The sequence below is a fragment of the Astatotilapia calliptera genome, chromosome 18, assembly GCF_900246225.1.
Source record: "Astatotilapia calliptera chromosome 18, fAstCal1.2, whole genome shotgun sequence".
Classification (NCBI taxonomy): domain Eukaryota; kingdom Metazoa; phylum Chordata; class Actinopteri; order Cichliformes; family Cichlidae; genus Astatotilapia; species Astatotilapia calliptera.
The window spans coordinates 15078128-15103837 of NC_039319.1; the positions used below are offsets into that span (position 1 = coordinate 15078128).

General features: G+C 38.3%; 1 protein-coding gene across 1 annotated transcript in view; it reads left to right on the forward strand.

Annotated features, from left to right (window-relative positions):
- The first annotated feature begins 3461 nt into the window (after positions 1 to 3461).
- The window catches only part of crhr2 (corticotropin releasing hormone receptor 2), a 40793-nt gene continuing 18544 nt past the window's right edge, over positions 3462 to 25710 (forward strand). Inside the window, exons 1-6 of the mRNA XM_026149967.1 lie at positions 3462 to 3649; positions 3781 to 3900; positions 21065 to 21150; positions 22070 to 22176; positions 24779 to 24896; positions 24997 to 25150. Coding sequence (XP_026005752.1) covers positions 3529 to 3649; positions 3781 to 3900; positions 21065 to 21150; positions 22070 to 22176; positions 24779 to 24896; positions 24997 to 25150 — 706 coding nt within the window. The 5' untranslated portion in view covers positions 3462 to 3528. The remainder of the gene's footprint in view (positions 3650 to 3780; positions 3901 to 21064; positions 21151 to 22069; positions 22177 to 24778; positions 24897 to 24996; positions 25151 to 25710) is intronic.

Consider the following 25710-nt stretch of genomic DNA (forward strand, 5'->3'; position numbering starts at 1 on the left):
CACACTGGAGCTGTTCTGCCAGCCCAGCAACTTAATAAGACACAGTCCACTGCTGTGAAAAAGTATTTTTTGCTTAGACTTTACAATTCACAGAATACTTTCTAAAAAAATCTCAAGGATCATCAAATGCGAGACAAGATTGCTCCTTTTTGGTCAGCTGTGGTTTTCTCGGAATTCTCCCATGGATGCCATTTTTGCTCAGTTTCTATCTTATTGCTGAATTACAAACTTTGACCTTAACTGACCTAAAGTGAGGCCTGCAGTTCTTTAGATCTTATTCTGGGGTTTTTTTGTGACCGCCTTTGTTGATGTCCCCTCGAAGTAATTTTGACAGGCTGGCCTTTCTAGTTCTTTCTCTATTCCTGGATAATTTTCACACAGTGCCAGGTAGGTTTGAATGTTATTTTTTTCCCTTAATAAATGAAAAAATAAATGGAATCATAGTTTAAAAAACTGCCTTCTGCATTCATACTCAGAGGAGCTTTTCTTAAAATCAAGGTTTGTTTAAAGAAACATTAAAGTGTTACAAATATACAAAAACGAAGAAATCAGGAAGTGAAAAATGTCTTATGAGCATATGGGCGCATATTTCGACCAATCTGAGAACTAAACATTAGGTTGTGTGTTGCTGCAAAACTTTTAGGTCATTTCAGTGGTCAAATCAATCTGTGGGCTGCATCTGACAATCATTGTTAAATTTCATTTGCTACGATTTCATTGTACCTGAAGGAAAATTCACTGATTAAAGTTTAAACTGTGGCTTCAGAAGTTTTGTGGTGCAGTTTGCTTTTTGTTTTTTTTGTTTTGTTTTTTTACCCTAGATTGGCTGGAAAATTCAGTGGGAAAAAAAAGGGAACTTGCATTGGGTTTTTTTAGGATCCAGTAATGAAATTTTCACTTTGAGCCAGGTTTGATGTCTTCTAAGCTTGGTTTCTTTTTGTTGAAGGAAAGTGTTTTCTGTGTGAGCAGCAGAGAGGCTTTCATCTGTTTTTCACTTACGACCAGGAAAAAATAGATTAGGTAAGTTACAAAGAGACAGCGACTTCTTTATTGACATTATGTTAATGATTGGAAGCATTTTGTTCTCCAGGTGACAAATGGAAGAAATTTGTTCTAAAGCTATTCACAAAGCTAATAATCTCAGATATCCCGAGAATCAAACAATGAAAGATGTTTTCTTTTCTTCAACCTAAAGTGCTTTTTTGCCTTCCCATACCTGGAAGCAGTATAACACAGAGTGGATGCTGTGGGAGAATTAATTAACTTTTTGGTGCACTATTTATAGCTGGGTAATTACAACAGTGTTCATCACATGGCCAGGTCAACCCAACAATCCGATCTATGACTGCATGACTGGAGCGTAAAGTGACATGGAGTTCTGCATGTGGAAGCTAAGAGGGAGCTTAGACAGAAAGCCTCTCGCTGGTGAAAAGGTCACGTCTCACATTTAACAGTAAACAGCCAAGATATTAAACTCTGTTATGAGTCACATTTGCAGTCTAGACACTTTTCATTAATTTGAATCAAAGTTTGAGACAAAACATTTGAATTTTTCGTCGTGCTATATTTGCAGCTCCAGAATTTATGAGAAACTGGAAGATTTAATCAAATAATGTAAGCCTTGAGATTTTATTATTGATACAGTTTATTTTGTTTTGTTTTGCCCCATAGTTAGCAGAAATTATTGGGAATAGAGCTGCGTGAATCTCACTTTTACGTTGCAGTAATTAAAACATCAAAATTGTCGAAAAAAATAACAATAAATAAAAAATGACTGTTTAAAGCAAAACAGACCACATCTTTAATAAGAAGCATTCAGTATTTTGAGTCACTCATTTGTGGAATGAACTGTACTTTCACTCAAAGGGTACTCAAAACTGTAAACCTGGCAGGGAGTGTTGGTCTGCATGATCAGTGCCATTGTGGTCATAATTATTTTCACCTTTTTACAGAAAAACTACTCAATGTACAAAAGTGCAAAATCGGGCTCTGTTTCATGAAAAATAAACAGTTGTGAGTGTACACACTCTGAAGGTACACAGTAGTATTTTTTATTTAGTTTGTACTTTCCTCAGTCTTCAAAGAGACTACCCTCTACTGCACCATGGCATTTGTTTAAATGCTTCCGGTTTTTGTGAATGGGAAAAATGTATCAGGTGCACATTTGGAGCTGACAAGATACGTTCACAAAAACCCTCTGCTGAGGTGGGTGGTTGGCTTCCAAGTGTCAGACTTTAATGCCAGAGATACAGCTTTTCTGCTACTAGAAGCACATTTGGTTCTTTCACAGTCCTCGGGTAACCTCGTAACGATTTACAGGAGGAGACAACCCAAATCCAGGACACCAGGGGCAAGAAAAAGTCCAAAAATCCAAAGATTAATGATCACAGCAAGGGTCAAACACAAGATAACCAGAAGAGACAAGGGGAAAGCAGAAAGGGCACGTATTCTGAAAATCTGTGGACACAACAATGAAAACAAACTTGAAGGGGTTCTGGCTGAAGCATATAGGTCAGGGAGCTTGTATGTCCTTTTGCATGCAGATAAAGCCAAAAAAAAAAAAAAAAAAAACCCCAGAGAGAACCAAGAAATTACTAGAAGGCTTGAGTATAAGGAGTACAAGCATCTAGTTGGAGAGTCAGGTTTAAGTATACTGCCTTATAGTGACTCCATTACATAATAGGTTAAGGATGGTGTGCAAAAGTGACAGAAAACAAATCAGTTCAACTTAATTCAGTTGAATTCAATCTTCAGTTAGTTGTATTTATATAGTGCCAAATCACAGCTTCTCCTCAAGGTGCTTTATATTACAAGGTGAAGACAATAATGGAAAAAGTAAAGCAAAAACACATAAGAATTACAGATTTCAAAGTAAAACAGGAAATGATAACAGCAATCCAAAGCAAAAGTTAAACTTGGTTATGTCCAAACATTCCAGATTAAGCTCTGCATCATCTTAAAGAGTACCGACAGAGTTGTGTCCTTAGTGCTATTTAGAAACAAAAGCCAAAGGAGCCGACGTCATCACCGAGTCTAATTATTGTACGACATACAATCAGCTTTTCAGCTTCCTGCCCTGAAAACGTCCGTTTACTATTTGCATACAGAAAAAAGGGCTCTATGATACAAATATAAAACCAATAACTGAACCCAGTATTCTTCTTGCTGCTTTCTGTTCTGTTCTGTTTCTTTCCCTTCCATTCAAGTTTCATTCGCAACAACAGGTAACCTGGCTGTACATTTCATTCTAAATCTCTCCCACACACGCTACTTTGCATTTCAAACGCAGCGACTTTTTCCTCATAAATAAACATGACACGTGGGTAGCAGGTGTGAAATGTCAGAGTAACAAGGCTCATGATCCGGTCAGTGCGGTGTGACGGCTGTCTTTCACGTGGAGGGATGAGCGGATCCGCGGCTCTGATTGGCCAGGCGCGCGCTCTCCAGAAGGCGCGCCGGGCTCTCTACTTGTCATTACGGTTGCACCGATTCACATGCCCACGAACACCAAAAGTGGCGGCTCGCACTATGGATGCTACTGTTTATGAGATCATATTTGGAGAGCTCGGGGACCTAAATTGTAGTTTAATAGAGGCTTTCCAGGACACTTTTTTGGCAAATGCTTCATTGTCATTGCTGAGCACTGATGGTAAGGCGGAATTGCTTCATTCTCCTTCCTCAGTATTGAGATGTTTTGCTGTTACATCTTAAAAATAGAAAGCTAAGCGTCGACCTTTATCTTTTATTTTATTTTCATTTATTATGTTTCCCCCCTAAAAGGTTTATATTGCAATGCCACAACCGATGAGATTGGAACCTGCTGGCCACGGAGCAGCACTGGCAGGATTGTAGAAAGACCTTGCCCTGAGTACATTAATGGGGTGAAGTACAACACAACGAGTAAGTCTTTCCATCGTGGAAAAAAGTTCCTTAACGTGTGGGAAACTGTGGAGCATTTTGTGGAAAATTATTTAGACAGTTGTGGAAAAAGAAATAGCGCAAAGCAAAAGAGCGCAACATTAGCAAGTGCGTTAATTACAGCAAGACTTCATGAAAAAAATGATTTGTGCTGCAAACAACCGCCCGTTAATATAAGCAATAACAAACAAATCCAGCAGCTTAATGATCTCTCATTTAGCCCACCGTCTTATGAATTTTCATTTCTACCCTAATTAGATAATTTTTCCACAGGCTTATTATTAGTACCCCCCCTGTGTTCACAAGTAAAGCGGCATAGACAGCGAATCAGTGATCATTATTAAACCTCCTGTTACAGGAACAGCTGCTTAAGAATGTGCGTGTGTGCTTTTCACTTAAAGGGCAAATACACCTAAGATCGCTCAAATCTCTGCTTCTGTAAGCTACTTACATGTATGTGAGGGCATCTCTTGGTTTGATTTTACTGGAGGGGGAATTTTGTTTGTTCCAATAGACAGCTGGACAATTTGGCATTGCACTGGTGTTCCAGTATCAGCAGAGAGAGTGTGTGTGCGAGAGAGCGAGCAAGGTGATCTGCTGTAAAATTGAGACTGACTGCCCATTAGAACTATTGTATAACTGTTATCATAGCAGCACCGTCTAGTGTCCAAAATAAGAGAGGATATGAAACAATGAAAGCCTCCATTGGGAGGAGGTTGCGGTGGATGGATGGGTCTACTAAACATTGGACCTTAATACTAGCCTGCTTTCTTTAAAAATCTCCTTATCTTAAACAGATGTTCAGTATTCACATGCTCGACTTCTAACAGTTAGACTGGGGTTTGAGATTTGTCTGGTGTGACCAAACAATGGACTTTATGGACGCCTTCCACTTGGGCTGCATCATACAATATAAAACAGCATAATATACAAAACTTTTATGTGTAAAAAGTGTCATATTGTGATATCACTGCTATAGCAATGGTTATTGTGCAAATTCCTTATTGCGCAAAACAACAAGACACACCCAGACATTTAGTAAAAAGGGAGATATTTGAACATCTTCCAACAAAGCACAATACTTAGCAAAGTATTTTTCATCACTTGATGTGAAAACACACCATGAAATGCAAGGAGGCCCAAAAATGGTATAACTGAGCATCATTGTAGCACTCGCGGGCCTCACTCCCTATGACAGGAAGCACAAATGGTAGAAATTACCAGTGCTGCTTCATATTTTTTGGGCAAGTATATGTAATAATATGATGTCAATTGAAATGGTGGAAAAACAGGACATTAAGCAAATTGTTTGACCTAAGTAACAACATTCCCAGGTAGAAAATGTTTTCAGCTTCAGTTTTATTGTGCTGGTTGCTGATTAGATACAAGTTACTTTAATAATTGCTTAAAAGTATCAAATAACTGTGTGTCCCCACAATCCAAATGCAAACCACCAAAATTTCCACTGAAACCACTAACCAGGCTCCTTTTACACTTACATTTGTCTTATGCTGCATCACTGAATATAATGCTGTGCCACTACTATTGCACTGTGATATTTCTGCTGCTGGGGGCACCTTGTTTCAGTAGAAGCACACTTTGAATGAGATCGTCTGTCATCGATGACAGCAGCTCATTGGAAATGAAGGACAGAAAATGTCCATTATTTTGTTTGCACAAATAAACAGTGCTGCAGGCAAGCTGCAATCTCAGATAAAACATTGTTGAGGATTATTTCTCTACATCATCAGAAATATAATTCTTGCAGATGTCTTTGAAATATCATGATACAATTTTTAGGCGCCCACCCCCGTCCCTACCTGCGTGTCACCCTGGATCACTCAGCTCCTGTAGGCTACTTATCTCCAAAATGCAACTCTAGTTCATAAGAGCTTGCGGAAATGACTTATCTGGTCAATTTCTTTGGGGGGAGGGTGGGTGTGGGATTTCAGAATAATACTTTTCATTTTGCTTCTGATTTCAACAATACGCTAAGAGGATGGTTTTAATCTGCTGGCTTGACAGGCTGAGCAGTTTCCAAACTAATCTGTGTCAGCCAACAGTTTAGCTAAGAGCTGAGAACAGCATATCACAACTCCGCCACCCAACACTGTCACCTTATGTAACTCCTGTGTTAGTCATAAGGCTGATGAACTTGTTGCCGAGAAAACAGCACCATTCATTTCACAAAATAACCGACCTGCACCAAGTGTGAGTGTCCAGAGTGTCCATATCTGGACTTTTCATTTAACACTACTGTTATCTCTGTAATAGACTCAGGTGTAGTGTCATTACCCACCAAACCTCTGATACACACCCACAATCAACTGCTGTCTGATCACCTTTGATTCAACTTTGCTCTGCTGCTGCTTAGTATTAGCTGAACACGCCTGTTGGTTTGATCCACCAGTGTGAAAAGCATACCGAAAAGCATTGAGACACCTTGTCCAGTGAAGGTTTAGATAGCACCCTGGTGAGTCAATATTACATTTTTATCAGGCTCAGGTTTAGATATTGAGGCTGTAATATACTGACTGAACTGTGTGAAGAGTTTCCCGTTAGATAATAGGAGAAGTACAAAGAACTGTACAGCTGCAGTTTCCTGCATCACCCAGGAGTGAATGAATACAGCAATCAAACAGTAAATAAAATATTGTTTGAATGTTTGTCTCAAACATATGTGCAGTTCAGAAATTAGATAGAGGAGGTGACAGATTTTTCGCCCTTGCGCGAAAAAGTTGATGAGTAAGTTAATTACAGGGATTGGTTCTTGTGACAGCAGAGATTACAGGTTTTATTCTTTCACTGTCACCAACATTTGTAATTACATGGATTGTTATATTTTTAACACAGATCTGACATGTGACATGTGCAGCTAATACGCTTTGAAATGCTTGGATTATCTTAGCTATGTAAACAAATCTTTTTTTCTTCTTCCTGTCAAATCAGGAAATAGACTTTCAGTTTTTTAGGATGTCAAACATGCAACAATAAATGCATTGTTTTAAGTCAGACTATTAAAGAAGCCAAAGCAGAATATTTAATAGATTGCGGTTCGACACAGCAGGGAGGCCATTACAAAACTCTTCACAACTGATAGCTTAACTGCAGGATTCTGCGTGTTTTCACAGCAAAGTGATGTGACACCAGAGACAATGTAGGTGATTATTCTCATCCTCCTAGGTCACATTAGCAGCCCTCATTTGCATTCAGGAAAAAAAATACAAATTTTAAACCACAAAATAGGTCAGACTAAGAATAGAAGTAGGCCCTAACATCCCATGAGCAGGTGTTAATTAAAACAATGCAAAAAAAAAAAAAAAAGAACTGTGAAAATGCAGCGCAGCAATTTGCAAACTGAAGCCAAACAAGATGTGTTTTAAGCCAATCACTTTGACCACATGCCTAGCAGCAGCCATTTGCCCAGCATATATCCAAGAGCCAGGTATTTCATGCTTCTATACAAGCCTGCATATTAGAAATGAATGACCCAGGATATTTTAAGGAGAATCCCTTGCGGTTTGTACTCCCAGTTGTTGAACAGTACAAGATATAAATGCCACATCTTGCTTGAAACCGTGTAGGTTTTCTGTGGTGCTTTCAAATGAGAAGCTGAGCAAGTGTAAAGTAAAAATGTTGCGATTCTTTTGCAAAAATTAGAAGTTTAAGAGGCTTAGCGGGGCAGTTCAGGTAAGTAGCTATAAATTCTTTTCCATTTCATCTGGCTTGTATAAATATTAATGTCTGCGCAGAGTGACTTAAGAGCATTTATGCATTTTTAAACTTTCCTCTGTTCATGTTTTTTTTCTTGCAGCGCATTTATTCGTTCCTCTGGTTTACATGAAATGAAAATCGCCACCGTTGGGCCACAGTTGTTAGATACGGTGTGCTTTCTAACGACTATATGATGTGCTCTCTATCAAGCCTCAGGCAAAACAAGCAGTCCAAAGCAGTACTGAAGAGTGGCACTAGTGCTGAAGTATTAGTTTTGGAAGATAAATAAAAAATGTGTGACCTGTATGCTTTCTCTGTTCACCCAGAGCACAACTTTAATTATTCAGTGAATCGCTCATATTGTTCTTGTAAATTCACCTCCTCCCAGTGAGTGTGTGTTCATTCTCACATAGGCGACATCCTGTTAGCACATAATGTACCATCCTAGTCAACACAAATCAAAATCAGGGCAGCTGTTTCTACAATAGAGCTCTATTGATTCTCTTATCAGGATTAATAAAGTCTGAGACATATCAGTGCTGCTCTGTGTATCTGGTTCAGACTGACAGTGGAGAGAGTGAAGCTGATGTAGTGTTGCATGTTGGGGGATACAGCTTGTCTCTTTATTTTAAATCACAGCTAATTCTGTACCTCGCCTTCTGGAGGCAAATATGACACTAATATAAGGTGGTGGATAAATATAGACAGGCATTGTTAGTAATTGTGAAACTGGTATTAGCACAGTTTTTTTTGTAGATGTTCCCTATTAAAAATTGTTTAAGAGCCTATGGTGGCAGACGGACCCATGAGCACAAGTCTTAAAATGTAGAGCAGATTCTCAGGAGGACTGGTTGTGTGACGAGGAATGTGTAAAAGAAATCCTGCCTTATTTGTCAAAAGCTTACTCACTGCACAGCATGACCAAATGACTCGCTGAAGTTTAATGACAGTTCAAATGGCTATAATGGCTGTTTTGCATCTTCTTGTCTGTGAGCTGTCATGTCCCCACTCAGAGGAGAATTAATATGAAACTCATTTTCCTTCCTCCTAAAGCTCTGAGAAGAAATTGTAGAAAATTACATGTAGACAGTCAACGCTCATTGTTGCATTCACTTGTTTAGGTGTTCCCAAATCACAAAATGTCTTATTGTGACACTTATCTTACTGATGCAATCTACCTCATGTGCATTTTCTAATGCCGAGAAACATGCACATGCGTCTGCCACAACTTGTGCTATTTTTTCTTTGCTCAATCTGATGACGGCACCACAGGTCTCTGCAAAATACCTCTCCTACTGCGAATTCTAGCCCTTTGAAACCTTTGATCCCCTTCTCCACGGTGAGACTGAGTAAGAGGTTCAATCAGCAAATTCAGGACAGTATGTGTTGCAAACATTTCACTAGCCATTGCACACCAAGACCCAGAGGGGGTCCAATCAGCACCAGCCTTCGCTGGCTGCACTCACCACAGATGACACACTAAAGTACCGGAGACATTTTGAAGCTACCAAATAACACAAATATCTGCAAAGCATGTCATGATTATTTATTATGGTTTATTTTCTTTTCATTCCTACTTCTGTGTTCACTCGTAAATCCAAGTCCTCCTTCCAAACATTTTCATTTTATCATTTCAGACCAAATGACACATTTACATCCATATGTCCTGAAAACTGCATTCGTTTTAGTGTTGCACTTGTGTCTCGATAGATGCCTCAAATTAATTTTCCACCCTCATCCTCCCCACTCTATCTCAAAGTGGCGTTTTCACACATCCAAACTCAGACCATGGACCGCCTTTCTTGTTAAAAAAGTCTTAAAATCTCAGTACCTGTTAACAGAGGTAACAGTTTTCTCAGTTGTATACCACTGAGACTCCTGCAGTGCAGCTGCCACCCATGAAGAATTGTCAGTTAACCTTGCATCCTTCTTACTGTCTCCTCCTGGAGATGCATCTCCCTGTTGTTCATAACTGTCATCACACTCTGAATTGCGAGCCAGCTTTTGTTCGTTACTTACTATTTTGAGCCGTGCATGCGTACGTGCAAGAATAACTAGCTACTGGGGTATCAGGGATGTTCATTTTTGGATTCTTATTTTACCGTTGCTGTCCAAAGTGAGAAAATGACCATATGTCTGAAATCAAAGAGAAGAGTGCAGCACTGCTGAATACATCAAAGGAAAATCGGTCACATATCTCATATCTGGGGCTGCATTTTACAAATTTTTTCGATGTTAAATCCCCCAGGACTGAGGCGGGGATAACACATATGTGCTTAATACCATATGTTTACACCTTTGATTCATATAGGACTAAGGTTCATAAATACCTTTATCTTTTTTTTTTTAAAATTTAGCTAAAGCTTCATATTGAAGTGTGAAAATCTTTTGGCTTGACAGAATATTTTTTTCTCCCCACAAATCAAAACATGTGGTTAATTTTTTTTTTTTTACAAGAAAACAAAAAACATAATAAAAATATTGAAACAGTAAAAAAGACATTATTCATGTGACATCATAGCTTTTTTCTATATTGACACCAATATATATAATCTTAATCTAAGCTTAATATTTCAAAATTGTAAACACTGTATTGTGGGACCAAGAGCAATAGTGTTTCCTCCAAAACATATTGGATTTTATACTAAATCAGCCTCAACATTAAAGCAAATACACCCACACGTGGTTGAAACAGCTGTTACCTGTCAGCGCTGCATGCTGGCAGCAGATCCTTCTGGTCCTATTTATGGCTGTGCAATTAATCAAATTTTTATTTGAATTACAATTTTACCTTCCGCTGATTATTAATGTGAGGTAGCCTGTGTGTAATGATGTTGAATACCTCTGATTTCAGTATTGAACAAAGCAACTGTCGTGGTTTTTGCCATAACAGTCATATAGTTTGCAGGCTTCATCATAACGGAAATTTCTGAGTAAATGCCTTGAGCTCTTTTGTTTTGTTTCTTGAGGCAGTCCTAATTAGTTTTTGCAAATTGTGGTGTGCAGTGGGAAAGCACCTTCTGTCACGGAGCGGTGTTGCAGCGTTTGGTGCGGGTGCTTGGTCCGCATCAGTGTTTCGCTTGCTGATGAATGTCAACAACCAGAACATTGCACTGTTACAAGATTATAAATGGGATTTAATTCAACTGTCAGTGATTTTACTGTTGTGACTGTTCTGTGCACAGTTTTGCGTGTGGAAAACAGAGACCGAAGAGTTAAAACTCAAAGACTACAGGACCAAGACTCGATTGTGGCAACGGTCAGACTGAAAAGCCATTTTGTTATTTCACTGAGCAGCTATAAACAAGTCTTTGGTAAGGTTGTGGCCATCCTTGCATACTTTTCATTTTTGTACTGTGGGGTAATGTTCTCACTATCCTCCTCATGCCGTCTCTGTTTCCCGGAGGGACATAGTCTTAGTACGTGGGTTTTTGCTAATTTTCTCTCACCAGCTGGCTTCAGTGCAGCTGCTGAGGGTTGAAAGTTTGACAGCAAACAGGCACAAAAATTTTGCATTTGCAGTTACAGCTAATATGTCAAGAGGGCATGGAGAGAAGAAGGAAAGCTTAAGAGCCACAGCTGTAAGTAAAAGATTACCCGGTATCTCTTCCTCGGGCTCTGCTGACTTGTCTGCTTCAGTGGTCATTACTCAAGGCTTTTTAAGCTATTCAGTCGTCCTTGCTAAACAAGAGGAGACACCCTGACAACCCTACCCAATCTCTCTTTCATAGCAAATGTTCATTGTGTGGTACTTATAAGGCATGCCCAGTGAAGCTACTACTCGTGATTTTATGAAAGCTGAAAGTTGATTGTGTTTACTTACTTACTTATCGTCAAATTCTAGCACTCTAGCAAAACCTCTCTGGTCTCCACTTCTCAGATGTGAGTATTTGCTGGTTTCCTCAGTCTTCTGATGTTGAACTGATTAGTTCTGCCCTTTTCCCAGCAATAAACAGCCACAAATAATAATGCTCACCAGCCTTTGACATGTTCTCAAACAGAAGTGGTCAGATGCTTCCTTTATTTTTCTCTTCCCATAACCTTCCAAATCTGTATATTCAGTTATGAAGCTAAAAAAACAAACAAATGGAAATCTTCACTTGAAGGAATGGTAATGGTTGTAGGCGCTCTGTCTCCCTCCTGGTGCGTGTGTGAAAATTAAACAAAATCTGTCCTCTTCTCTCATGTTCAACTGAGAAAAGTCGGTTCTTTAAACTTTAAAGTCGGACTGAAAAAATGATCCCAAGCACTGAGCACATTTGAAAAGAACATATGGTATGGGGAATAAACAAGTTAGACTTAATACTCACCACATTCAGTATGCACCGATGTGATCATTCTCATTAGCTCGTTTCTGAAATTCATTGAAGCGTCTAAAGTGAAGTAGAGTGGCAGTCATAGATTCTCTCTTCCTCCCTTCATAAGGGATTCATTCTTCAGCTTGTCAGTACTGTGTACAATCTACTTGTTCGACATGATGAACCTTACAGAAGTGCTCAGTAACCTTCAGCTGCCTGCTATTACCTACTCCAAGGTCTTTGTTTTGCTTCGCCTTAAAACTAAATGAGCTGTTCGTCATGCAGAAACTTTATAAGCTTGCTCAGCTACTGTTTCCCTCTTAGAAACCGTGTTATCTGACCAGGTCGCCAAGCCAGTGAAGCAGCTGATTTGTTACAGACAGCTAATAAATAGAAAGTATTAACCTCTGATGATGATGGGCGACACTGCAATAAAACAAGCACCAAAATAAGCACTACTTTTTCTCTCATTTGTCATACATGTCAGCGGCTCCAAGCAACCTGAACTCGGGGACAATTGAAATTATTGACAAGAACTAAAGATGCCAATAATGCCTTGACAGAACAATGCAGATTTTGATTAATAAAAGAAAACAGACCATTTCTTTCACTAGCAGGACTGAGCGTTCATAGGCTGCGTACGCCTGTTATTAGGCACAATAGGGCTTAATGGTAAAAGCTAATATTAACCTGCAAATGTTCATAAATGTAAACTCAGATAACTGTATCACCAGCATCATTATTCATTGGATCTGGGTGGGGCTGAAAAAACAGAGCAAATACATGAAATATATTTTAAAGTTCTGTCTGGACTAAAGTAGGAGACTGAGCAACCTTTCCATACAAAACTTAACAAATGTTAGTTTTCTGTTTGCATATTTCTGTTTCTTCACGATGAAATATACAGTAAAGTGCAAAAGTCTTGAGCCCGCAGTACAGAAATGATGGCAAACACACTGCCAGTGCAGTAAAAGTATACCTGGATACAAAAACACAGACACACACAATGGAAATACTGTTACTCGTGGATTAGCCTACCGAGAGCCCAGATCTTAACATTGCTGAAACAGTGTGGGATCATCGTGACAGAGAACAGAACAAAAGGCAGCCAAGATCCAAAGAAGAGCTTTGAAGGAATAGTTTCTAAAGGACATTCAGACTACTTAAAGAAATTACAAGAAATCTGCCTAAGAGAGTTCAGGCTGTGCTGAAGAATACTTGAAAGTAATATTTTTTGGTATGTCCACCTGTTCATACCAAAATATTCCCTTTTGAGCCTTATACACTGTATTTCCATGACCACACACACGTTTCAATAAATCATTTCACCTCAATTCCTGCTTTTTCTGACAGAATATGAAGACATGAGTACTGTACATGCATATAGTTTTTGATTCTATTATAGGTAATGTACTAATGGAGTGAGTAATTATATATTAAAGTAATTATATACTTATTAGAACATTGCAAAAGTCATGATATACTGGAATGAGCATGTTTGAGACCAAGAGTTTCCTTTAAATTCCTTTAAATATCCTTTGAATTCATATAATTTCTGGATTGAAATTAGGCCATTTGTTATAAACATGTTCTGTACAGATTGTTAGCATTTAGTGATTATTTCGTGATGTATCCAACCCACATCTATCTAATGAGCAGTGAAGGGTTTTATAGACTGATTTCAGTGTCCCCCCCCCCCCAAATAATTCTATAAACTGTATAAATTGTAAATGAGACTTTATGGCCTATATAGAATAATCAGATAACGTTGTTAGATTTTTATGACAAATCATTGCCCAAACGTTGGCTTTTTACTAAATGAAGTCGAACTTTAAGAAACTCAAACTTGATTTTTGCAAGTGAACTTTTAAAGAAAGACGTTCCTGCTCTGTGTATTCATCATGGATGTAGAGTAAAGACATCAAAGCCAAAGCTTTTAGAGTAGCCCCATATGTCTTTTGTTGATTAGCTCAGTGGGGCTTGTGTGGTTAGGTGGCCCATGAGGCTGCTCCACGTCCCGGTCTTTCTGAGAGTTTTCTCTCTGTAAACCTAGTGAAGCGTTTCTGCAGCCACATCTCCAGCTGTTGTCAGCTGTAGGAGGAAGAGCATGACACTAAGGCTTAAAGTCACTCTGAGAAAACACCAAGGCTACAGTGGGATTTTCGACTCAGACAGATTCCCTGCGCTAAATTTAAACATCCATGTGTTAATGGCTTTAGTACATATTTACACAAGTTGTTTTTCTTATCCATGGTGGCTGTGTTCTCAAGATCTATGTTGCATTTAAGCTATAAGATCTGTTGTACAGTAGAAATGGATGACTAATTTTGTCAGCAGAAATATGTCAGGAACACTTCTGCACAAGCCTGTGTGCAGCACAACTGTGCATGAGCTACTGCTTCCCTTCGGCTGTTCCCTTTATAGAAGTCATGAGTGTGCGTAGATTTCACACGAGTCTGATTATAAAACAGAGATATTCACCGCAGTCTGCTAAATGGGTGTTTGATTTATAAACTTTAAAAGTTTGCATTTATTTTTCATTTTAACAGTGGCAACATCTAATTTTTTTGTTCGGTAAAAGATATAATACTTGAACGCAAACACTGTTTTTTTTATCAAGCTGGTGACAGGCCTTGCACTAAGGTGTTGATTACTGGTAGACATAAATGCATGTGAAAACAACAAAAAAGCTCAGTGCTTAATGGCACCAAAAGGGCCTTGTCTGCGAAATGAGTTTAAATACTTTGTGATGTATCCTTGACTTTGATCTAACAAAGTCTGGGCTTTTAGTAATGTCGTAGAATGAATCACCCAGAGATTTATTTCAGGTAATCCAGCCTCAGAGTGTGCTGATAATGCCAGAGAGCCAGAGACTGTTTTGATTTGAAAAGGATCAGCACCTCTGACAAAATGTATAACAGAGTTAATGTGACAAGGACGAGACAGTAGGTTTTTGGAAAGTTGTTTAGCTGCCATGTTGTCTTTGATCAAACTGAGGTCAACGAAGGGCTTCAGAACAGCTGCATTTTAATGCTGACATGTCAGTGTTGACGGGTTGGGCTCACTGGAGACATTTTATGATCTGAACCACCGGTGATCTGGGTCAAATATAATATTTTGGAAGCTGGAGGCAGTAAAATATTTTTTAAAATAAAAATAATTACTTTTTTTTTTAAGGCAGAGAATGCTTGCTTCCTGCTTTCATCAGCACAAGTCAATCACAAGTGTATTCTCTGTGTGTTTTGGGCTGACATACCATTTAGGCCAACTCCTTGTGGCAGACATGTGATCAAAAGGAAAAAAAATGCCCTTTGAAAAGGACTCATTTGCAAGAGAAAAAGGGCTAGGTCAGTCGCTGACACATAAAAAAAGCACATGTGATGCTATCCCAAAAAAGGAAACCGTCCTGACAATGTTAAACAAGCAACCTAAAAACTCACATTATAAAACAGCTGCAGACAAATAGTGTAAATACATATGAAAATAATACTATGAAGCCATTTTCGCAGTTATATAGCATCTGTTTAAAACCATGTCCTTGTAAAAGCTTACAATATTAGAGAAAGAACCCCACAGATCCAGAGATAACCTGTGTCCAAGCATTAAGATGATAAGAATTTCTGGAACCAAAAGGCAGGACAAACATACTCAGGTTGGCAGTGACTCAAAACAAGCTTTTAGTGCGAATGCTCAAGTAGCTGTATGTGGATGCGATGGCTCTTTGGAGAAAGAGCGTGCAGGCTCAGAGAGCAGAGAGGCAGACAGAGGATTGATGGCAGCGGCAGATAGTGTGTGGTGTGGCAGCCTGAGTGAGAGTGGGCAGGTGACTCTCCCGTCACTCCTCCGTTGCTGTAGATAAACTGACGAGCGGAAGCTTGGGTGGGCAGGCAGGGAATGCGTTTGTAAGTCTAACCATCGCAGAGTTCAATTGGTTCCAACCAAAAGACATACTCAGAGTACAAGGCCTTAGCATAACTACCACAGCAGCAGTCAGAAAGCTGAAACGAGCAATGACTGCAGACAAGGGCATACTGCACAAAATTGAGCGCTTGAACCACAGGTGTGCACACTGATTGGAGTGGATCCAGGAGAGTGGGAGATGGAGGGCGCCGCATAAACCCTTACAAACACAGATGCAACACAGCAGAGATGGAAAATAAAACACGAGTCAAAAAGAAGAGGGGAGAAAAAAAAGGACACATGGGGGGAAAGCAATGGCTACAAAGACAGCATGACAAATTAAGATACTGCAATATATGACTTTCAGTAAGCAAGAGCAGTAGTTGTGTTAGATAGTAAGAGCTCACACATGCTGGAGGATTAACTTTTACAGAGACATAAAATAATGATTTTTGTAATTATCAGTGCTGTTAATTGAGGTCAGCTGCGGCATAAACAGAACAAGGGTGGTGGTCTAATAAAATTGTTAAGCTCTGCGGGAATTTAACAAAAACCTCAACTAACTGAATGAAATCAGTCATGTGGTTCAGAAAGTAAGTTTCCCAATGCAACTCTAGTAAGAGTGAGTGAGTGAAACATAACTTTAACTAAGAGAAAAACACATTTTAGAGTAAAATGTGTTTATTTTACTGTAGTTTTACTGTGGCATCGTATCGCTGCTGAACCACAAAGCGTAGATGCAAAGATGCCGTTTATTCAGCAGGATTTTGAAAATCCAAAGCAACAGAATGAGTGATGTCACCCTTTTGTTCCAGTCAGAGTTTCTTTTTCAAAACGACGAGACTTACAGTACTTAATGAATTTATTAGGCCACCTGTCATAAAAATAAGGAAGCACAAATATTTTAGAAATCTCTCAAATTATTTATCAGGCAATTAACAAACTGAATTAATGTCTTTCTACCCAAACTTGAGCCGGCACACTGAATTCATCCGAGAAGTCAGAAATTAATTAATGATAATAGTGGAACACTAAGACCGTTTTTTCTGTTTAGAAATCCAAGCAAATGACTGTAATTTGTCATCTTAATCAAAGAATAATAATAGGTTTTACTATTTTTCCCCGCTTTTAAAAAAATAGGGAATTTGAAAAATCATTGATAATAGCAATGATAATAATTTAGCACTAAAAACATAATTTTGATTAAAGAGCTTGCACATACTGCTGGATTAACTGTTACATTGATAAATACCAATACAGTTCATGTAGGAATTAATTTATGGAATTTTCCCACCTAGTAATTCTAGTAAGAGTGAGTCACCACCAAGACCAGCCCGATTTTAAAAGATAAATGCAACAGAATGAGCCTTTTTATCTCACCCGAGTTCTTCTTTTTCAAAACTAAGTAAGACGTATATACACATATATGTCTTGCAGAGGCCCATAGTGGCCACAGTTTAGTATAAACATTAAACTGGGACCACCGTTTACTTAGAATCATTTATTGGACTAACTGGCTGGTAAATAATTCATTCATTTTCTTTAATTCTCTTGAGTTTATGTCCTTGCCTGTTCTCGGACGTAGATGTCTGTAATATGGCAGCTTTGCTCTAGTTCCTGCTGCTTGAATAAAATATCAAAGTGCAATGAGCTATGATAGTCCCATGTTATTGTATGGCCTAGTTTATTCCATCTACCCAGCTCATGAAATCAAATTTCATATGGCTCGAAGTAAAAGCTGCTGTAACTGGCTCAGGTGCATGGCTTTAATGTGATGCGTTCACTCAGTTTTTAGATATCGTAGCCTTTCAATTTCACTATATTTTGAAACCTATCCACATAAAAAACCTCAGATTTAGTGACTATTTCTCAAAACGGCAGAAAAAAGTGGGTAATTTTTGATAACCTATAAAGAGCGGCTTGGTCTTTTGAGGAGGCGTAAAAGTCGTATCAAGTTTTTCTTTTCTTTTTTAACCCAACCACCTGGGATAAGTGGAAGTCAGAGCAATCAAACACCACAAAAAGAAAGACAGCCTTGTGCAAACACTAAGTGAAATATTCCTGTTTATTGTCGCTTCACAGTTGGTATAGCACAGCTGACAGCACAACCCACAGATAAAAGAAACAGGTCAAGTTTAGCTGAAGTGAAAAGGCACTGATTTGTTCTTTGGATTAGGTGTTTTTTTTTGCCAGATTTATCTTACAATTTCAATCAAGATCAAGCAATATTTAGTCTTTTTAATCATCTATCTGAACATTTATGCAGGAATGACCAATCCAGACTAAATTTAAGCGCTCTTTTCCTCATTTAGAGCTTCCAATTTTTCTAATCTTTGAACAGCCGTACAGTGTTTGTTTGCATGCCTCCAAGAAAGAGGACTGGCAGAGTGGCTAGCTGAAGAGGTGGGCATTGTTGGCAAAGACTATATCAGTTGGAAGTTGCACGTTTCTTCCATGTTCTTGTGCGTCTTTACCCCCAGTGGAGCGTGGTCAGTGTTAAGTCGCTTACAGCATTGTTAGCACCTCACATGGAAGCTTTTAATCCTCCTCCCAAACTCACAGAATGAGTCATTTAGAGATTTTTTTTAACTGCGTGAATGTAATACCCTGTAAGGATAATGCGAAGAAAAAAGCCTCATCATGCCCACTGCACAGATGGTTTGTCAGAAATGTGCTCTCCCTGCACCAGTGCTTTGAATTAGTCCTGCCTCAGTGGTGTAGCTCACAGGGAGAAATCCACAACCTGCTCCCCTTCCTCTGTTTCTTCACCTTCGCTGATTGATTCGCAAACACAGTAGGATACTTGGAAAGTAACTGGAAAGTACTTTGTGCTGCAGTTATAATAATAGCTTAGCTTACTTGAAGGCGTCACGTCCTATTAAAATGGATATTAAGTTAATGAGATTTTAAAATATGTGTTTTTTTTCACACAGATTAAAAATAATGAATCAAAAGTGCCTTGAGGAATTTTGTCTGTTAATACCTTTAAGTAATACAGTCATCCTGTTAATGTCATCATACTGACTTTTAGCTTTATTCGCCTAAACTGAGACACCTGTGATTACTCTTCTTTTGTAATAAATGTGAAAAAATGTTTTTAATACCTTATTTATTTGCTGCTCAGTAGCAGCCACAGATTGAAATAAAAATAATTTGCTGTTCTATTTTTGTTAATTCAACAAGCTTAAATTTACTTCCCTGAGAACCATTGCAGTAGCTCAGTAAGACAATTTGCAAACTGCAAGTAATGAGTGAAGTGGTTATGGTGACACTACACTACACATCAAAGTCTCGGCATGTTTTTAAAATATCTTGGCGTTGTGCTTCACAGACATGTGGTGATGCAGTATTTAATCAGTATTTAATTCAAAAGAGTGTCTTTTCTACTCTGAGCACTACAAGCCACATTCACGTTGCACTCTTTTCTATGCCTTTAAAGTGGCTTTCACACCCACAGCTGGATGCCTAGGTGGAAAACTGAACCACTGACCTTATGATTGCTAGATGGACCCGAGTGCAAGACGAGCACGACCACACCTGACATTTCTAATTCTGCAGTTCAGTTTAAACTGCTATAATCTTCCTTTTCTCTCTACTATTATAAAAAATACAATTCACTTGTATTTTTATTTTTATTCCTATTTATTCTATTTATCCCCTTCGTATATTTTATTTTATTTATATATGTCTCTGTATTTATATATATATGTGTGCGTGTGTATATAATATTCTGTAACTCTGTAACTTCTGTCGGTGCTGTGCTTTTGGAAACTGAATTTCCCACAGGAACCCACCCGAGGGATTAATAAAGTTTTATCTTATCTTATCTTATCTTATCTTACTAAAATGATCCTTTTCAGCTATTTTATGCATGTTGCCTCCAAATGAATGCAATGTGTTGAAGTAATGCTCCTGTTAGAGATCCTTGCCGTCTTCACTGCTTGTAAAAACAACAAATTTAAAAAAAAATGCAGGTTCTCTCATTTGTTTGAATCAAACTTTAAACCCTGCAGACATGGAACCTTAAATGCACCGGGACTTTGCTGAATGCCACATGGCACTTGATCAATAAACACACTGAGGCAGTTTCACACGATGAATATGGTTTTAGAATACATAAAAAAAACAAACTAATTCACGGTGTCGTATACCACAGAGTCAGTTGTTTTATTGGTTTCACTGAATTGCCACTATGCCTGCACAAGTCGATCCCTCTCACATGGCTGAGAACTAGGATTTTCCCTCATGAAGAGCACAAAACATTCTGCAGTCACGACGTGTCGCCATCAGTCAAGTGAAGAGCTTAAACCAAGCTCATTTTAAATCTTATTTCTCCTTGTCTTGTGTAGCTGCCACAAGCAGTTTTGTGGTCTCTGCTGTCAAAACTGTCACATTATATAACATTAAATTGAATGCAAAGGATATTACTCTGTTCCTGCCACTGCTTCAAAAATTGAGGTGGACGTTGTCCTCGCTTTTTATTTTGTTGTTGACAAGAATGTTTGAATTAAGATGGGTTAATGTGAATGTTGCAGTTTACAGTTGGGTATGATATCAGTTTTCTAAACGTTCAGAGGAATGCATTTATTCATTCAACAATGCTTATTTTCAGGACAATATCAAAACCTTGCAGGATAATAAGTTACATTAATGATTGCATGGATTTGGAAAACTGCACAAATTAGTTAAATAAAGGAATAAAATTGATTAAATGAATACTTTAATTGGCCATCATAATAATACAAAGGCAGAAACATGCTGCTGTGTTCCCCCCTGCCCTCTATACATTTCCTAGTGTTAAAGAGATAACAAGAACCCACTGAATGCACAAGGAAGAACTTCAAAATGGAAAATGCAGTTCAAAGTTGATTATGGGGAGTGGGTTTTAAGAGATATGCAAATAAACTGACAGAGTAAGAGGCTTTGCATTTCCCCCTATGAATAAAAATTTGTATTGCTAAATTGGTATTCTGGGTGAGAGTCAGACGGATAGTAGTGCTCAACTTTGAACTGAGCTCTGAAGAAATTACAAGGATGGTTTAGCTTACCTACTTGGAAAACACTTTACTGTAACAGCAAAGCACTGGTTTATGCCTGCTCTTGACTTAGCTGATTGCAGTGCTTTGGAATAATGAATATGCAAGATCTGTATTTATCTTTATAGCTCAACATGCATTTTAAAACAATATGTTTGCAAGAATGCCAAAGCTTTACCGTTTTCTCTTTTCTTGCAGGGAGCGCTTACAGGGAATGTATGGATAACGGAACATGGGCGCTGAAGAGTAATTACTCCAACTGTGAACCCATTTTGGAGGAGAAGGTAGGTGACTGCAGGCGGGAGTAAATCCTGCAGTTCTTCAGAAAAACACTCATCATCGTCAGAAAAATTGCAATCGGATGCAACAATGAAAAAGAACCAAACAGAACCGTATGTCCCTTTATGATGCGGTGCGGTTAAACCCCCCCCCCCCACTTTAAAACATGTTCTTTTTGAGCAGTATTGTCTGTGTCTTTGTAAACAAAGCCGGAGGACAAACTGCAGGAGCGATGCACTGTATGTAGCAAGTTTTGGCCTGATTACCTCGTACTGTGGCTCCGATTCTGTGTCTTGCTCTATATTCTTAGATAATTTTAAGCCAAGACTGAAGTATGTCAATGACATTTGCTTTTTATAATCATAGTTAAATCTCAGTACAATGAAGCCTGGATTGAGTAGCAGCTGAAATGATGTAGAGACAGCCCTCTCATACAAATTATGTTCTTGTTATCATTCAAATTCAAAAATCTCGGACTAAAATTATTTAACTGCAGCCTAAGGGAAACGTATTTGCTCCACCAATGTTGGGATCATTAGGTCTCTCAATAATGTTTGCAAATGGAACAGTTTAAAAGACAAAAAACCTACTTTCATTCAAGCATAGAATACTTTGCTAACTGCTTCATTAAAGATGAATGATTATTTGCATCAGTAATGTAAAAGCTTGGCTTTGAATGCACTCTGCATGCCACTGCCTCTTGGTTCCTCTACTATTGTCACGACCTAAGCATGTAATTACTTGTGACGACCTATTAGTGCACTGAACATGTATTAACATCTAAAATTTGCAGGGAAAAGGCACTCTTGTTGTTAAACTGCATGCACTAGATAGGTTCTTCCACTGTGTTTATACATTGCTTTGTCTTTGTTTCTATTATGCAGCTGTAACAATAAAGAAGTAATTCATGGGCTGTCTTTTCAGAGAAAATATCCGATGCATTATAAAATAGCGCTGATCATCAACTACTTAGGCCATTGCATCTCTGTGGGAGCTCTTGTCGTGGCCTTCATTCTCTTCTTGTGCTTAAGGCAAGTACAAAAATAGTGCATATTTGAAACGTGTCCTGTATGCACCTCATGGAAGACAATCAGTGAAATCCACATCATACTCACACTGCTTATCATTAACTTGCTTATGTCAGATGAATAGAACTCTGCAGCTCAGCCGCGATGGAGCACTCAGGCACGGAAGGGCCTAATGTGCGTTTCCCAACACTTGTGTTTGAAGTTGTATCTCTTTTCATATCCTGGCTTCAAAACACACACACACACACACACACACACACACACACACACACACACACACACACACACGATATATCAGTTATGACAAAAGAGGGCAAACACCAGCATCCTGAGACACTTTGTGTACTGAGGTTAGATCAATATGGGCTTCTGAAAGCAAATACCGATTATTTCATGGAGACTAAAATAGTTATTGTCTTCTGAGGTTAAATCTCCCTAGACTTCACAGAGAAATCAGCAACTATTTCTCCACATATATATTTATTCTTGGCCATTTCGGGAAATGCATTTGAAGAATCACCTGCAACTATAAGTCAGTGCTAAATCTTGTACAAAGATTAACTTTCAGCAGTGTTTTAAAGCTGAAGATGTCTACATTTTTAAAAAAAGTAAAACCCTAATTTGCATGAAAGTGCCTGTTCCCTGAGTCATAACTGTGTCAAATCTGAGCACACAAACATTATACATGCATTTTTAGAGTTAGCACACTTTTAGTTTATCATGAAGTTTTATGTAGTTCGAAACTAATCTCGTAATAATTGCCTGCAAACAGGAACTGGCAACTGGAAAAAATTGATTGGCCTAAAAAAGGCTCAGTTTTCACACACTGACTGCAATTACAAAACTGCCAGAAAATTGATCAAAGGTGTAAAAGCCAATAACCGGGCAAACCATTGCAGCGGCTTCATCCCAAGTATAAACTTATTCTGTCAATATTCCAGCCTATAATGTCATCTCACTGTGAATAAACGGTCCTTTACTTTTAAACTTTTGACACTTAGACAATGATGCAGGAGAGCACAAAAGAAGCAGAAAAAAAGTGCCTTGTGAAATTTTAAGACATTCTCTAAACACATATCAGGAGGCTGTCAAGGCCTTGAGAAACAAATGCTTTATTTATTTCTCCTTACTCCAGCAGATGAAGGATCCTGTTCAGCACTATCAGTTTTGTCCTTAACCACACTGCCTCTATCTTTCCAAGTCGCTCTCCTGCATTGTGCGACAGCTTTCTAAATTTTTTCTTCATACGATCTCACTTCTTAGAATTAATGCTGCATTGTACAACTGGTTCAAAATGCTGACTTCTGACAGGTACACAGAAGCACAGTCAGAAGCACAGTCGTATTTAGCCCTGTCTTAAAACGCAACACTGGCTTCCTGAGACATACAGGTTGAATTTCAAAATATTGTGGCTCACATATAAGAGGTTGAATGGGCTCGCTCCAGGTTATCTATCAGACATTTTACAGTCCTACATCCCATGCCACTCACTAATAGGGCATAGGATGTAACGATATATATCGGATGATGATATAAAAACGTCTATCGTTTCATTTGACGCTATCGTTTGTTTCGTGGTGTCGCAAAATAAACTGTTTACGGCAATATTTTTTTTATGGTTTTGATGGTCACTGTAGTGGCTATGTTAATTTCTTAAAGTTCTCTCTTTCTCTTATATTTAATATAACCACACTGTGGACGGACAAGCGCCTGTTTTTATGCGTTGTCATTAGCAACAATGACGGTAACACCATCGCGTGTCCGCTTGTTTATGTTCCACATAAACCTTTCACAATAAAGCTCAAGATCCTGTTGAGACTTTTCAAAATAAGCTGAATCACGTGAAAGAGCAGATTATTTACTGATGAGAAGTAAAAAAGATCCACCAGGTGCTAAAAAATAAACCTTAGACTCAAACGTTAGAGCAGGCGTTTCCCCGCAGCACGCCGTGTAATAAATACTCACAAAGAAAACAGCGGCTGTTACAACTTATGCCTAAAAATGTATAGTTTCATGCATCGGTTAAAACACTCGACTCCAGGTACGCAACGCGCAGCTGGAAACACTTAAGGCAAGATGAGCTGCCCGAGATTCACAGAATTTACAGAAAATGTTACATTTGTGTGATTTATATCGTTATCGGACGATAGAATTCTTATATTGGGATATGAGATTTTGGTCATATCGCACAGCCCTACTCACTTATGTCCGCTGATTAACGTCTTACAGTAATTGGCTTGTGCAGATCACCCTGCAGTCTTAGTCGCAGCCTTGGAATTGTCTCTGTTTCTGGATTAGATCATTTTCCTCAGTAACCCAATCCAACTGAAAACCTACATCTTCTCATTAGCTTTTCTTTTCAGCTCAAATTACTGTAGTTTTAATTTATTGTGCCATTTTCATTCATTAATTTCATTAATTTAGTAGCTTAAATAATTATATTTTATTTCTTGTTCTTAAATCATTTTGTATTGTTTCTGTGATAGCACGTTGGTTCATGTGTCGTGTGCTTAAACGGTCTAGATGCAGTAATTAAACTGACCTGACTTGAGTTTGTTTTTCAAAACATCTTAATCAGCCATCTGCGTTTGGCTTATTGTTTTAGGAGCATACGATGTCTTCGAAACATCATCCACTGGAACTTAATCACCACCTTTATACTGAGGAATGTTATGTGGTTTTTGCTTCAGCTGATTGACCACAATATCCATGAGAGCAATGAGGTAACAGTAGTGATGTGTTATGGGGTTTGAAAGTATCACTGAGGTGTTAATTTACCAATACAAAGTCTTTAAAATCTTTTCTGAATTCTTTTTTTTTCAGCCTTGGTGTCGCTTAATAACGACTATATACAACTACTTTGTGGTGACAAACTTTTTCTGGATGTTTGTTGAAGGATGCTACCTTCACACAGCCATTGTAATGACATATTCAACTGATAAGCTGAGAAAGTGGGTCTTCCTGTTTATCGGCTGGTGTAAGTATGATTGTTATCAATGCATTTGTCATGCTATATTCAGCTCAAGGCATTTTTTTATGAAACACATTTCATACTCTATGGAAAAACCATAGTGCTTTATAAACTCTATTCAAAGCATAAACAGGCTGAATATACAGACTTTAGTTTAATAAAATGGTAAAATGAAACAAAATAAGACAAAGTATTATTAGGTGACATTACCTTTACCTTAAGCCAAGCTATCATCTGTTTGGACACAATGAACATAAGCTTTCCTTTGATGAACCAATACTTTTAAATGAGTGGATTGTGTAAAATGCACCATTTCAAAGGCCTTGAATAAATCTAAAAACAGGGCACAGCAATGATATTTTTATCCACTGTGTTATTAAAATCTGTCACTGTATTTATAGAAGTTTTTTTTTCCATTTTACTATACTCTGATCTCTCTAAAAACTAGCTGATAAGGTTATAAGACATTTCTTTAGAAGATTAAAGTACAGCAGAAAAAAAATTGGAAAGCGGCTCGTACGAATGTCAAATATTTATTTATTTGTGTTATTGATTCTTGAAGGACA